Source organism: Lates calcarifer, linkage group LG20, assembly GCF_001640805.2.
Source record: "Lates calcarifer isolate ASB-BC8 linkage group LG20, TLL_Latcal_v3, whole genome shotgun sequence".
In the NCBI taxonomy this organism is placed as follows: Eukaryota; Metazoa; Chordata; class Actinopteri; family Centropomidae; genus Lates; species Lates calcarifer.
Window position 1 is genome coordinate 5661053 of NC_066852.1, and position 15331 is coordinate 5676383.

A 15331-nucleotide genomic window follows, 5' to 3' on the forward strand; every position below is an offset into this window, starting at 1 on the left:
TGTTTGACTTAGCGTCACGCACAGTGCCTGCAGATTTTTCAGCAGCACATTCATCCTACAAAAATCCTATTTTCTCATCCAAAAAGTGCACTACTATTGTGAGATGTGGGGTGTGTAGGCCTCTGGGGAACTAAGCTAAAGTCACTGTCATGTCTCTGGAAATGGTTTCAAGTGCAACGTTTCAATGTCTATTTAAGATTAGCTTACAGACTATCACTGTGAAGGAGCTTCTGCCATTTTTACTGGTTCTGACTAATGATAGCAAGTACATTTATTCAAGTACTGTACTTAAGAACATTTTTGAGGTACTTACACTGTATTCTCATTTCATGTTATAGTGTTTTTAGCATAAAATCACTATATTTCAAAAGCAAAAATGTGTTGTGAACATAGGATGCATGTATAAAATACAATACTGTATATGTAGCCAGATAATTTAATTTTTTTTGATTGTGGATACTCCCTTCAGAGCCACAGAGGACATTATACTTCTCCTGGTCACAAGTAAAATCATGGATTGCCCCTGTAAATGCATACAGGATGTTCTCTAGCTCTGTTTGTAGTTTACAAAGGAGATACACTGTAACCAATCAACATTACAAGACAGTGTTTCTATCCTTTTTCTACTTCAGACATATTTTTATTTGAAGAAAGGGAGCTGGAATGAGTTTTGAGTCAGCGCTGAGATTTGGGTCTGCTGACTGGTGACCGGCCACTTGCAGTAGTCAAGGCAACAGATACTTTGCATTCCTTCACTTTGTTCCCTCCACTGCCCATTCCACAGTAGACCATGCAATGAAAAATGACATCATCCATGACAAAGACATACACTTGATAACCACTGTTGCTGTGCCACTTTGACAAGATTTTTTTATTTATTTATTTTTTTGCAAAGCAGTATTCCTGTTGACTGAACGTACTGTAGAAGGTCTGGGCCTTGAAATGTAATACCTTTTTCATGGTAAAGTTGGTCAAAGAAAGACAGAGGTGAGGACAATATGAATTTATTTATTCCTGTGTATTATATTTTTTATGTACTGCATTTTTTATGAACAATATAGCAGTGAAATCAATTACCTGGACCCAAAGAGGCACCACAGAATTTCATTTTGGTTCATTATAGTCATTGCAGAAATCGGCATTTGCCCATTTAAAAGCGATAATCATCCTAGCTACTGCAGCTAGCAGTATAGACTGATGGTGCTGTCTGAAACTCCACAACAAAGGAGAGAACAGCCTAATGCAGTACAATGAACTGTCACAACAACCCCACTTTTGGTCTATAGCAGACAGTTTTGAAAATCAAATTTAAGACTTTTTAATAATCTTTTTGGAGGGACATCATCTACCCTGTCTGGAGGCACTAACAAAAACGGTTTAGTGTGGAAACCTTAATCTTTATTCCCCATTCTTTTAAAATACTAGTCAAATATATATCATGCTGTTAGTACAGTATAAAGCATTCTGTCAACAGAAAAGCTCATAAAGCAGTGATTCAGGCTACGAGTGACTTAAGAACTCAAAGCCTGTGGCCACGGGTCAAACTGGGCCAAGCCGTGTTGATTGCCAGGCTGATCTACTGTCTCTGCCAGTAATTTCAAATAGTATTTGAAGGCATTACTGATTGCCTGAGCTTTGTGTCATTTCTCTCACATACGCACGGTAGTGAGCACATCACCAGCACAGGGTGGTAGTCGTTTGTGTTCACAAGCTCCTCTCACACAAACTGATAAGCATTAAGAATTAATTACTCGGCTCCAAGAATACGCATCTGGTGGGTCTTTCCCTTCCAGAGAATGTGAGATCTACAGTTTCAGTGGGCAACTTAAGCAACAAACTGGAAGAGGTTTAATTTATCCTTAGCTTTACTTATGGTGGCACACTCCACTCATCTATTCCTTCTTGTTTCATTAAATCTTCTCCATTGTTTTTTGACTAGCATGGTTTTATGTTTTCTTTTTCCTGTAGTAGACATATAACCATTTCCCCTTACTCTTGTCAGTTGTGCAAAGGCCTACAGATGTTTTTCTGCTGTGCTTCTGTCTATTCAGACTTAGAGATAAAACTTTCAGATATCTGTGTCTGCTCTGAGTAAATATTTCCCTTTGTACAAGAGAAATCAAAAGGGAACTAAAGCTTTTTTTTTTTTAATTGCTCAAATTTTCATGTTAAGGTGGTATTTCAAGCTTCATATTTACTCTGGAAAAATAAAATTTTGCCTTTTTCAAATCAGACTTCCCATTTCTGAAGGGACCTTGCAGTGTATGCTGTGAAGACTGTCTGCTATTTTCATCTAATATAATTAAATAATATTTTGGATGGCATGAAATGGTAATACCAGTAAAAAGGGAAAAAGCTACTCTTTGTTCAACATATGTAGTATAGCAGGGCTCATCCCTGTCTTCTTCAGACACAGTGCACTGAGGCAGACATTGATGTAATATGATGTATTGTGAATGTGCATCGTAAACCTAAGCTAACTTCAAGCTTTGGTGGCTGTGGGGCACTTTATGGTTAAATAGAATGGACAAGTGCATTGTCTCTGTCCGAACAGCTTCCAAACATCAACAGTGGAAATGTCATTGCTTGTGGCAAGAGATGGAGAGATGTGCTTCTGACTAACGTTTCTGGAGATCCACCATAAAAGATGAGTGATACGCTTTCAATTATCAAGTTTATTTACTCAGAATAAAATGGTTCTTCAGCCGTGGAAATGTCTGTCTGTCAAATTCATCATACTGAAGTGGCTCAGCATCATCAAGCTCTGTCTTTTCCCTACATGGCAGACTATTCTAAAAAGATGTAAACCCATGCATGTGAATGTAAGTGCAGACACAAACACAACCATTACATATACACGGTCTTATGTTTCCAGCCATTTTCAGCTATGAGATACTTAACTTTGTTGACTCCATCAAATAGTTAAAATCACTTTTTGTCATTCAGAGATACTGTTACAGACTGTTACAGAAAGAGCTCCATGCTTGGGTTAGGGTGATGAGACCACATATAGTTGAAGCCAGTAATGAAATAAAGGACGAAGGCTGTTTACACCATCACTGGTGTGACGGAAACTCTGCCTGCTCAATTAGTGCTAAGGTATAGAATGACAAGACTTAAACGTTCATGTTGTGAAACATTTTGGTAAATATTCATTCATTCATTCATGCAGTTGGCAGCAATGAAAGTTGAAGGAGAGAGTGCTGGTCTGATTAATACTGTGGTTTTCTCAGGGAGTTTTTTTTTAACCTCATTTATGCCACAGTGCAAAGGTAAAACTGATTTCTATAGACTGATCTGACATGTCTTTGACCTGATGAGATGATAATTAAGCTATAGATTTATTACTGTGATCTTAATTAGTTGAACAAGATGCACTGTTATGTAAAAGTAACTTGGAATGTCTGAAATGGTCTTCATTATATAGTGTCTTGAGTGGACCTGAACATGAGTCAAGTTTTATCCTGAATATCTCCTCTCAGGCTAAATACGGTCTGCCCTACCTTGTCAGTAGGGTTGTTTAGGACTAAAAGATAATCTATACTTTTATTTACAGCTAATCTTCATGTTTACTTTCCTTGATAGAGCCTGTTGATCTATTTACAATGTAGATACTAAGAATTAGAATGAATTAGTTGATCCATTTTGATAAATGTAATTGTTTTTGGTTACATAAAAGTTATGTAATTTCTGTCTAGCCCTTATCCACCACAAAAACAGCAACACAACACAGGACTCTTGACAGTGGCTACTGAACAGCAGGGACAGACAGGTGACGCGATATGGCAGACAATAATGAACCCGATCATAACTTTACTTCTTGAAGAAGACGTTGTCCTCCTCCCAGAACCAGGTGTAGGTCAGGTTGCGAGGGTAGGCCTCTGCCTGGCAGGTGAAGAAGGCATCCTGCGAGATGTTCACTGTAATGTTCTCCGGTGGTGATACAATGAATGGAGGTCCTGGTGGAGAGAAATAAAATGTATGTATGTAACAGACTTTGATGTACTCTAGCAGGCTGGTCCTAAAATGTGCACTACAGTTATTTGATGATTTTGCAAAACACAGTTGCGTTAAAATAACAGCCTGTCACTCAAATGAGGCAGTGGAGGCACTATGAATGAATGGAACATTTTTGCTTTCCAAAATGTACTTGCGTACTGAGGCACAAATTGCTGAAGCTAGTGTGGCTCAAAACAGTATTCTACAAGTGCAGTGAAAGACTGTTTTTGAACAAATTATGTGTTTGAAATAATTTGAACATTTTCAGAGAATTTTGACATTAGCACTGTTAACCTTTTCCTGATTACAAGTTGAAAACTCACTTCAAATGTGAGCAGGGCTCTTGCTATGGCTTGAAATAGGAATATCCATATTGCATAAGTAATAGGTAACAGAAACTTGACTTGATTTGTGTATATATATACATATATATACACACACACAAATATAAATCTTGACCATATTGTCCCCAAGGAGAAAATGGGTCAGTGTGACATCCAACAGATATCTCTCAGTGGGAGACTTGATGACTTCACACACAACACAGGAATTAGTTAACATACTGGACAAGGGTCATGTGTACTATTTATGGCCACGCACACATACTGTTTAGATACAGGGATTAACACTGGGATTATATCCACGCTGGATTCTTTCTTAGTATCGTCACAGACCTCTAAGTCATATCACATACTTATTTTGCACTCAGTAAAGGATTATGAGAATTTATTGAGTGATCCTTGCTGTGCCAGATGGATCATCATCATCATCTTTGCACGCATGCATACTGTGATCCTTGATTTACAGTCATTCCCCACCTCTGACCATAACCATAACCTCCAGACCAAAAATAATGACAGTTTGGTCTGGAAACTAAAAACAGCCTTTTCTACCTTGATCTGCTTTCAGCTACTTTCCACACACTAGGTGCTAGATTTATGTGAGAGCACCACTCAACACTTAAGTGAGAGAGTATGCAGCAATACCACCCAAAATAGGACATACTACACATAAGTAGCAACTATAAAGGCTGGGCATTTGTGCGTGGAAGACCTCATCTAAATGTGTCTAGTCGAGCATGACAAGATGAAGACTTATGTGGAAGACTTGTGTATCTAATGTGTGGATTAAATTCTCTCATTTTTTTCTCTACAAAAGAGGAAAATGTGGCATAGTTGAAAAGGTCCAATGAGAAGATGGCAACAAGCAAATCTCAGTGAGCCTCTGCTGGAGAGGGAGCACGTATCAATGGACCTGAACGCCAAAGAGACGTGCACTGACTGGAGATGTACAAAGAGATCGCTGAGCATTAAAAAGGAATGAAGAGACTCAAAAGCTTGTACTCACACTAAAAAGATAACTGGTGCCACCAGACCCTAAATGCTCAGGAGAGGAGGAATGGTGATGAGGAGACTGACCGAATGAAGAGATGGCTGAGTTCAAGGCTGAGCAGTTGGAAATCAATATTACGTATTTATTTCATGGTAAAATAAATCACTGGCTGATTTTCTGTGAGTCTTGGAACTTGATTGAACTTGAGCTGAAAATGATACAATTTAACTATTTTTGATAGAAACAGGAGTGGCACAGTGGTGCAGTGGTTAGCACTGTCTTTGTGTTTCAGGGTTCTGTGTGGAGGTTGCATGTTCCCCCTGTGACTGCGCGGATTCTCTCTGGGTACTTTGGCTTCCTCCCACAGTCCAAACAGATGTGAATGTGAGTGTGAATTGATGTTTGTCTCTATATGTTGGCCCTGCGACAGACTGGCAATCTGTCCAGGGTGTACCCTGCCTCTTGCCTAATGTCAGCTGGGATAGGCTCCAGACCTCCACTTTTAAGGATAAGCGGTATAGATAATGCATGAATGATATAAATGGCTATATATCTCATGGTTCCTGCTTCTTAAATGCTATTCCTTTTTATAACTTTAAGAAATGAGAGGTTTGGACAAAACAAGCACTAAGAAAGTTTCACTTTGGACTCTGAATAATGACAAATAAGAAACTTCTATCAGCACTGGTATGATCTTTCAGCACTAGGTTGACAAAAAATATTGGAATTTCTCACTATTTTCTAAATTTTTAAAAACCAAACAATCAACTGATTAATCAGGAAAATAGTCAGGATATTAATCCATAATGAAGCCTTATATAAAATGTCTTTAAAATACATGCAGTTATCTCTGTGGTTGCACACTGTCTTGTACAATGTGATTTAATTCTTTGTTCATTCATGGATTCAACTCATCAAACTCATATATCCAGTTTGGTAACCCATTATGGTATTTTTTTGGTGCAAATCTTTCACACCACCATAATCTATACACAAATTCTCTTGGAGGCTGAGCTCTATCCATTACATACAGTATAGTTCCAACTGAGGATACAAACAGCAGTGCCTCCTCCAATTAGGATGACTGCAAGGAACTGTAGAAACAAAACAGTACCTTGTCAGTAACTTAGCCCTTATCTTTGGCATTCCTGTCATCCGAACCCCCTCAAAACCAATCTTTGATTCCCACCCACTCTGTCAGATACAAATACAAACACCCTGCATCAACATCCAGCTGTGAGACAGCAGTAACATGAGGCTGGTGGTTCATAACCTTTGAATTGAGCACTTTCTCCTGCTGATGGATACACACACAGACACACACACACACACACACACACACACATACACATACACACACGCACATTAATCCTAATATTTCTTCCAATTTGTTGATAACTTTTTGTCCACAGACAGATCAACCTAAAATAACACACACAGACGCACACACTCAGATACACAGCTGAGCTGAGCCAGTGTTGCAACTATAAAGTGCTAGTCCCATATGTTAGTCCTGATCTGTAGCCCACAGCCTGATCCTTTAACAGGCAGAGCATTTCCATCTGCCAGCCCCTTAGCAGGACAACCAGGACTAGGCCTGTGCTGGATGACTGTGTTGTTAGTGTTTGAGTGGGTGTGTGTGAGTGTTTGTGTGTGTGTGTGTGTGTATGTGTGTGCCAACCCGCCCTATTTGGGACCAGCTGAGTGCTGGAGATTTGTTGGCACTGTAGTCTCTTAGCTGATCTGCTGCTCAGTGGCTTTCCAGGAGGGCCTCTATTAATCCGTCTGTCCTGTAAATTATACAGGACGGGTCAAACAACCGCTCTGGCTCAGTCCTGGCTTTGTACTCTGTCTCAAAAAGAAATATGTGATCTCTGTGAACGTGTTCACTGTCTGCTCTCTGATGAATGAAAGCAATTGACAAGTAACATATACACCAAAGAAACCTCCTTTTTATAGCACTGATTTGATGAAAGCAAGCTGACAAAAATCATATTCAGGAAAAAGCCAGGGGGAATCATTCACACCAGGATAAAAGACAGTTGTGTGTTGGTCTATAGTATATTCCTTTTTTTAACGTTACACACACCTGAAACTGTTCTGTTCTAATACACTCAAAGACATTTTAAAGGAGTTTTCAAATGTCCAACTGAATGAGAATAACTAAAGAAGTCATGGTGCTGATCATCTTAAGTGATCATCAATCCAGCCAGCTATAGCTAAGGTGAGTAAGGTAACTGTCTCTGCTGCAGAACTGCAGTGATTACTTCCATCCATGCATTACTGCCTATCCTTTAAGGGTTGTTGGGGGGGAGGGGGCATAGCCAATCCCAGCTGACATCAGCTGAGAGGCGGGTTACACCCTGGATGGATCGCCAGTCTATCACAGGGCTAACATATAGAGATCCAATGACAAGGGAATTCTTTGGCATAGTATAAAATGCAGGATATTTATTGTGATTATTTAATGAATATATAATATGTTTAAATGTCAACCAACTGATACCCCAAAGAAAGAGAGGGAAAGAGACAAATACTGTTGAAAGCATGCAAATGTAGGTGAAGGCGAGAGCCGTGCTTTGAACAAAATGCTAATGTCTCAATGAAAATGTTAACATGTTAAGGTTTAGCAGGTATAAAGTTTACCTCAGACATCTTCTTAATTTATCGTGTTAGCATGCTAACATTTGCTATTATGGTATGGCCATGAAGTCATTACAATTCATTCTGAGAGGGACAATGACATCTATACCAAATCCAGTGGTTGTCAAGACATTTTACTCAAAAAAATTGAAATTAGAATCACTAAAGCCATTCGGGATACACTGTCTGGGGACCATGAATGTGAATTCATCTGATAGATATTGAGATATTTTACAGGATGAATGTTAACTTAGATCTGCTGCCACATCACTAAGGGGACTGTGATCACTCATCTTGGTCAAGGCCATTCTCTGCTGTGGATCCAGAATGGTGGAATGAGTGAGGACAGCAGAGTCCCTGCTCATACGCTGCTGCAGGTTAAATCCCCACCTTTTCAAATAAATAAATAAAAACAATTTAAGCATCTGTATTGTAGCACTGAACACGCTTTTAGTTGTCACCCAAATTTGGATGATATCTAGCTCTTGCTCCTAAGTGGTCTAAATGTATTTATTGTAAATCTTGTTTGATAAAAGCATCAGCCAGTTAAATGTCATGTAAAGCTTTTGGCACTAGATGAAAAGTTAGAGGATAACCAAAGTCAGTAAGATTCATCCTCTGGAAACCATTAAGGTCTGTACAAAATCAAACACACTGTCATTAAGTCTAAATCTCTTGCTGTCAGGTCACTTTAGGTTACACAGTTGGTGTCATGGTTTGTTTTTTTCTGGTACAGAAGTTATTGCAGATACACAACTGGCAATTATAAAGCACTGAAGTGAAACCGGATCATGCTGATTCTGTCCCAGATGCAAGAAAACCTCGATCAAAATCCCACTGACATTTGTAAATACACTAATAATCATACAAAAATCCAGCCTTGGAGCATCTCTCTTAGCAGTATGCCATGTGGATCTCTCTCTAATGTATGTTTTGAGTTTTTTTAATATATATACTGATCTAAAAACATTGTTTATTTAACATAAGCCCTAGACTTTCATGAGCTAAATGTCATGGCTTGACAGAAGAGATGAGTCCAGGGGTAGTGGCTACTTCAGATATGTCTGTAATAACAGCAGAGCAGAGAGGACTGAATACTCTGGATGTTTTTAGACAACAGAGATTACAACTACAAAGTTGTTTTTGGTTCTGGGCCCATAAAGTAATCACTGTTTAATGTGGTAAAATTACTAAAGTCATTCGACAAAAATCACTTATAGCAACTGTTGGAACATGTTGGAGATGGTACTGAGTTACTGAGGTTAATGAACAGACACTTGGCCAGTGGTGATGTCAGGACTTTCTATAATGAACTGAACATGCCTCTGCTACTTTGTTGACTTTCCACAACAATGATGGGAATCAATCTGGTGAAAACTCTAGAGATTGAGCCTCAACTCCCTCAGTTTTAGATGAGGTCATGACCACTCAGCTGTGTTCATCTGGGGCAGCAATCTTTAAATTACATGACCTGGAATGCCATGTTTGCTGCTTTATCATTTATCCTCTTTGGTGAGGCGTATCAAATCTAAGGTTGGTGCACAGGAGCACATTTGATACTGCGTTTACTTTCAATTTATTTAAAAAAAAAATGTGACTTTGAGCAGTGATGTGTGCATAGTGTGGCACATTGTAGACAATAAATGATTCATTTGCTAAATGTGTCTTGATTTTGTAGCAGAGTGTGAACTGATACAGACAGATTGCTTTAGTTACAGAGGCTGACATTTCATTTAGAGCTGGAGGCAAACAGCTTTCCCATCCTTTGTTTTTGTTTTTTTTCTCTTTGGGCCTCTATAAATTATAAACTGCTCAACTGTATGAATACAATTGTTAAGCTCCAGGTCGTCTTAAATGATCCTGAAATAAAATGCAGTTTTTAGTCGTCCCCAAACTGGTCTAGTCCCACTCCCTAACATACTGCTGCATCACTGTTGTGTTCACATGGATTTGATGGCATTCTTAGGGGATGAGAAATTTTTACTGCTTAAACAGCCATATGGTTCAAGGGCTGGCAATGTTGGTATGTCTTTCTGCTGGTCCACAGACTTTGGTCCAGACTGAAATATCTCAGCAATAATTGGATGAAATACCATTAAACATTGTACAGACGTTCATGTTCCCCAGACAATGAAGCCTATGTGATCTCATGCCACTATGAGGCTCACATTTACGTTTTAGAATGAAATATCTCAACTGCTGCATGGACAGCCACAAAGTTTGGTGCAGGCATTCATGTCTCTCTCAGGATGAACAGTAATGACTTGGGTGATCCTCTTAAACTCAACTGCTTTGCGTTTAGTGTTAATCAGAAAATGTTACCATGCAAACACATTAAACTAGATGCCTGATAAAGACTGGCATATTAATACCAGGTTACCACACCGATGTTAGCACTGAGCTCAAAGCACTGATATGCCAGCTGTTTTCAATAGTACGTAGCCAAAGCTAGCTCAAAACATAATATATTGCTAGATTATGCCATACTGCAGCTGTTGTTAGAAACTTTTTACTTTGAGAAACCTTTACTTTGATTACTTTGTGAGAAAAGAAAAAAACGGCTGCTCCCTGGGAAAAAAAATAAAATAAACATAGGCAACGCAGCCTTGGTAACTGCACCAATGTAACTTCGTTTTGTCCATATCCAGAAAACTCATCAACTTCTCTTCTTTTTTTTATTTTTTTTATTTTTCTAGTTATAGTCTTGCTGGCTAAACTCTTCTACAGCAGGCTTGTGGGAGATGGTGTTTGTTAAAGCTGCTAAAATATTGAATAAACACTGATATTAGATCATTTTTCAAAATACTAACATTGTTATCTAGACATATGAAGCCAACCACATGACGCACTGCTGAGACAGGCAGCAAACAAGAAACTGAATGTTACACAGACAACTTTTAGGACACACTGTATGTTTCTATTTTGATGGAGCAAGGCTTGCAGTTTCCTCCTGCTTCCAGTATTTCTGCTTAGCAACCCTACAATGTGGACCTGAAGAATACCCAGAAAAATAGCTCCAGGGCTGACTACTTTTAAATCCACCACCTTATTTTGACATTTTCTACATTTATTTAAAAAGACATGTGGTGTATCTATTGTACCACTAATAAACATTATACCTGCTAAACATCACCGTATTAGCATTATGATTGTCAGCCATTGTTATGATGTTTTTTGTTTTTTTTGTTCATATAATTTTATGAAAAGCACAAAAAAATGGTTGGGGTGTTCCCATAGTTTCTGCTGCTGTACATCAGTTAGATCAATATAGATTATGTTCTATGTCCTTGCTGGTGTACAGGTCTGGTAGCCTGCTGTGTATTTTATTGGTCTGTTTGAAACAACATTTCCAGTGGAAAATAGCACATCCAGAAATTTGCTCCATTCTTCTTGATTACTGACACAATCACTCTCTATTTTTTCTCTCTCTTCAATACTACTCTTCCAAACCACTCTCTATCTTACAGCTCCTCTTCATCTTTCCTTACTTGCTCCTCTTTCACAACAGTCAGTAACAATGGAAATATGCTTTAGCCTAAATGCACATATGATTGTTGATAGTATGATTTTATAACTGACTGGCAGTTGAACTTTTTCATTAGTTTCCATGTTCTGTACAATAGTTAATTCAATAAGTAAAAGTACATGATGACCAGAGGTCATGTTAGCGCTATAGGATGATCATCATATGATATGTCTTATGACTACAAGCTCGAACATGGGACATGACCTATGTGTAAAACAATGTATCTTATGTTATGGGTGACTTCTTGGGCTACTTTACTCTAAGTTCTCTGTGTGTCGTTGTCATTCTTTCTGGCAGCATGAGCAGACTGTATTTGACCTGGTACTGATAATAAAGTGCCTTCATGAAGATTTGATTGACTGCAGAGTATCTGTGCCTATTCTTCACTAGGCGTCTTCTCAAAGAAATCTGCCTTACAATTGTCTTTTAAATTTGCTTCACATCAGCAACAACACACATGATTTAGTGCCCCTTATCATATTTCGCATATTATATGGTTGGTATGAGGTGTATTTGTTCTGTCACTCTGCACCTTTGGGAGAAAAACAGGGAAGCTGTCTCGGACTCTGTCATTGGTCATTACTGAAGCCTGTCCAGCTCCTCTTGCAGATAGTGCATTCCTCAAACATACCCACAACAATGTACTCATCCTGCTTCATCTATCAAAGGCCACACATTACATTGTGGGGATTTAAGCACAAGTAATGTTCATGCTATAGACAGGTTTAACTTATATGACCTTTAGTCATATGTTATTCAGTGAAACAGAAAACAGGGATAGTTTGAGTTTTCTATAGATGTTAACCTCAGTTTATAACCTTATATCAAGTCAGGTTTTTCAACCAGACCATTCTTGCAGAGATGATTAATTCTTTTATCATAAGAAGCTTATACCATTGTGACAAACTTGAAAAGTGCAGTCAACAAAAAATGTAAAAATACATGGTCATGAGAATAAAGAGAGAACAAAAGCAGTGTATGAAATCCTGATAAAGGGAAAGTCACATAAAAGAAAGACCAAAATAAAAATTCCATAAATAGGCACAATAGCACTATTACCCTAAAATATTAATTTAGCACTCAAAGCACTACTCTTTAATATAACATTCCAAAAAGTTACAAGTTGCTGTATTTTAGTGCTACCTGTACGTACATGACTGCACGCTAAGATGTCAAACACTGTTGCTGTTAAACATCAGCATCAAGTAAGTAGCAGGAAAATGTCTAAAATATAGCAAAACATAAAACTGAATTAAAGGTCTTTCCAACAGGTGGGCAAATAAAACATTCCTGAGTGCAGAGTGGAGCTTCAACTGAAAACATGTCAGACAGTCCTTTAAATATCAAGCAGTACAGGGCAAGTTGGTGCTCAGCATCAGTTAATGTCAGTGATATTTCACGCTGCCTGAGGTGCATTGGAGAAAAGCATAACTAGAATAAAAATGGACAAACTCTTGCACACTGTTACACTTCCTGCTGTATTATTTATTCAGCTTCATCGGGTATCTGGGGAGACATCACCACACTCTCACATACACAGAGGTTGCCCCAGTTATCCAATCACTGAACCACAGAGATCAAACCGGTGACTGAAGCACCTTGAATGGACACATGCAACATCACATTCAATGTCAAAAGAATTAGAAAATTACACAGAATTTTAAAAATATTTTTCAATGTCCAACTCCAGAGAACCCTAAATGGACTGTGTAGTAATATAACCAGACATAGTTCATCATTCAATCCCCTGGGAGACAATGTCTGTAAGGTAAATATCCAGAGGGCCTCCCTTCTTTTCAGTAGTAAATTGTGATCTCCACCCCTTGGTGGCTTTTCAACCTGCTCAGTTGCACAACAGAGGGAGGGAAGCCATGTATCACTGAAGTGGGTCGCCATGGGATAATCATTTCAGAGAATTGCACTCTCATGTTCACTTATTCTTTGGTTTAAAGGTCACAGGGGAAACGTATCATATGCTGCATATGGCATGAGTGGAAGCACATGTAATAATAACAGGAATTTTCTTTCCTGTGAGTGGATGATTTCAGTTGTTTAAAATGCATTATGGCACTGAGCTCGGTTCCCACAGTAGTGGTTCCCATTTAAGAGGGGACTTAAAATTGTCTGTGACCTCTGGCTGGTCTGATGTTTTTTTTGGGGGAAGATTTGCTTGGATCCATGATCTCTTAAATTTTATGTTTTTGTTTATATACAAACAAAGTTGGAATCAATGTTCCCTCTAAGCTGCGTGCCTGCACAATCACGCACTGCTCCCACTTTCTCCGCGCACAGCAAAACTATGTTGCGCATAAAATTACAGTGTGCGACAGTGTGCGACAGTGTGCACATCTGATGTTGCTCACAGTGGTCCAAGGAATTCTCAGAGAGTTTGTGTGTATGCTCAGACACATGAAAAATTAGGGGGAACATTGGTTGGAATATTAAACTTTTGGGATAATTCAGGGTCCAGTTTTCATATGTGGCAACTTTTCATGAGGATTGACTTTACACTATGACTCAGAGGAGAATATGTAGTTATATGTCACAGAAAAAAAATCTCTCTTGCTTTTGATTTCAAATCAACTGCTTTTTCCACATACTCTTGCTTAGTTTGACATCATCTCCACAGTCTAGAAAACTTTTGGGTAAAACCTTCTTAAGTGAGTGTGCTCATAGCCAATAACAAGAAACGTGTTTTTGTCAAGCCTAATTAGGCGCCATGATTTTCTTTTATTCTGAATGTATACGACACAATCTTTCACCTTTCAGTTCATCATCATTCCAGAACTGAGAATGTAGCTGACATATCCATCAGGGACACTGCGGGTTTGCAAAATTGGACCAATGCAGACTCTAGTGAACAGACATCCACTGTTTATCACTACACATGTTTTGATATTTCTATGTCTTCTACATTATGTGGATGTTATTATAATGTTTTATGGCTTACGACTTATAAAGAACTGACCCTAGTGCCCTTATTTACCCACTGTCTACTTCTGAACCTTGGATGACCTGGTGCAGATGCATGTTGCTGTGATGCTGAATGGATGATATCATTGTGGGATTTGTAATGAATCCTTCTGACATTGAATGTGATGTTGTGTGTGTCCATTCAAGGGTCACAGGTTTGATTTGATTGGTCCTGTGATTGGATAATTGGGGCAACCTCTGTGTATATGGGAGTGTGTGATACTTCCCCAGATACCTGATGAAGGTCTACTAGATACAAACATTGCAGGATGAAAACAGGATGAGGATGAAAACATGTGGGATGATGGATATTATAAAAACAACTTTTCCTGAAAAAATTCCAGCAACTAATTCCTTCATGAAAACAAGTTTATGACATAACAACACGTAAAAACATTCTGTAACACATTAACATGTACCTACCTTGTACTAGCAGCCGTGTGGTGTGAATGGCCTCTCCCTGGGGACTGAAGGCTCGACATGTATACGCCCCACGATCCTCCCGAGTGATGGATAGCACCGTCAAACTCCCATCAGACACCTGTATACATACATAAACAATGAACTATTTAAAGCCTACTTTACGAAACAAAAAGTAGTTTGTTTGGTTTTGACTTGAGTTTCTACCAGCTGAGTGTAACTGAAAGATCTAGGAGACATACTGGCATACTACTCTTTGACAGAAATGGATTTTGGCTTAAGGTTGTTAAATTATATGCTTTACAGCATTACTGTATTACTCAAAGGAAAACATATACTGTGATGCAAAAATCTAATGTTTAATGTCTTGAATTAGAAACTTCTGTGGCAAATATAGAATAGAAAAAACTATAAACTAATGCAATGAAGTACAAATAC

At 38.5% G+C, this 15331-nt stretch overlaps 1 protein-coding gene across 1 annotated transcript in view; it reads right to left on the minus strand.

Annotated features, from left to right (window-relative positions):
* The window catches only part of igsf9bb (immunoglobulin superfamily, member 9Bb), a 110153-nt gene that overhangs the window by 41369 nt on the left and 53453 nt on the right, over window positions 1–15331 (minus strand). Inside the window, exons 5-6 of the mRNA XM_051078711.1 lie at window positions 14897–15014; window positions 3818–3959 (exon numbers count right to left, since the gene is read on the minus strand). Of these exons, the coding sequence (XP_050934668.1) occupies window positions 3818–3959; window positions 14897–15014 (260 nt within the window). The remainder of the gene's footprint in view (window positions 1–3817; window positions 3960–14896; window positions 15015–15331) is intronic.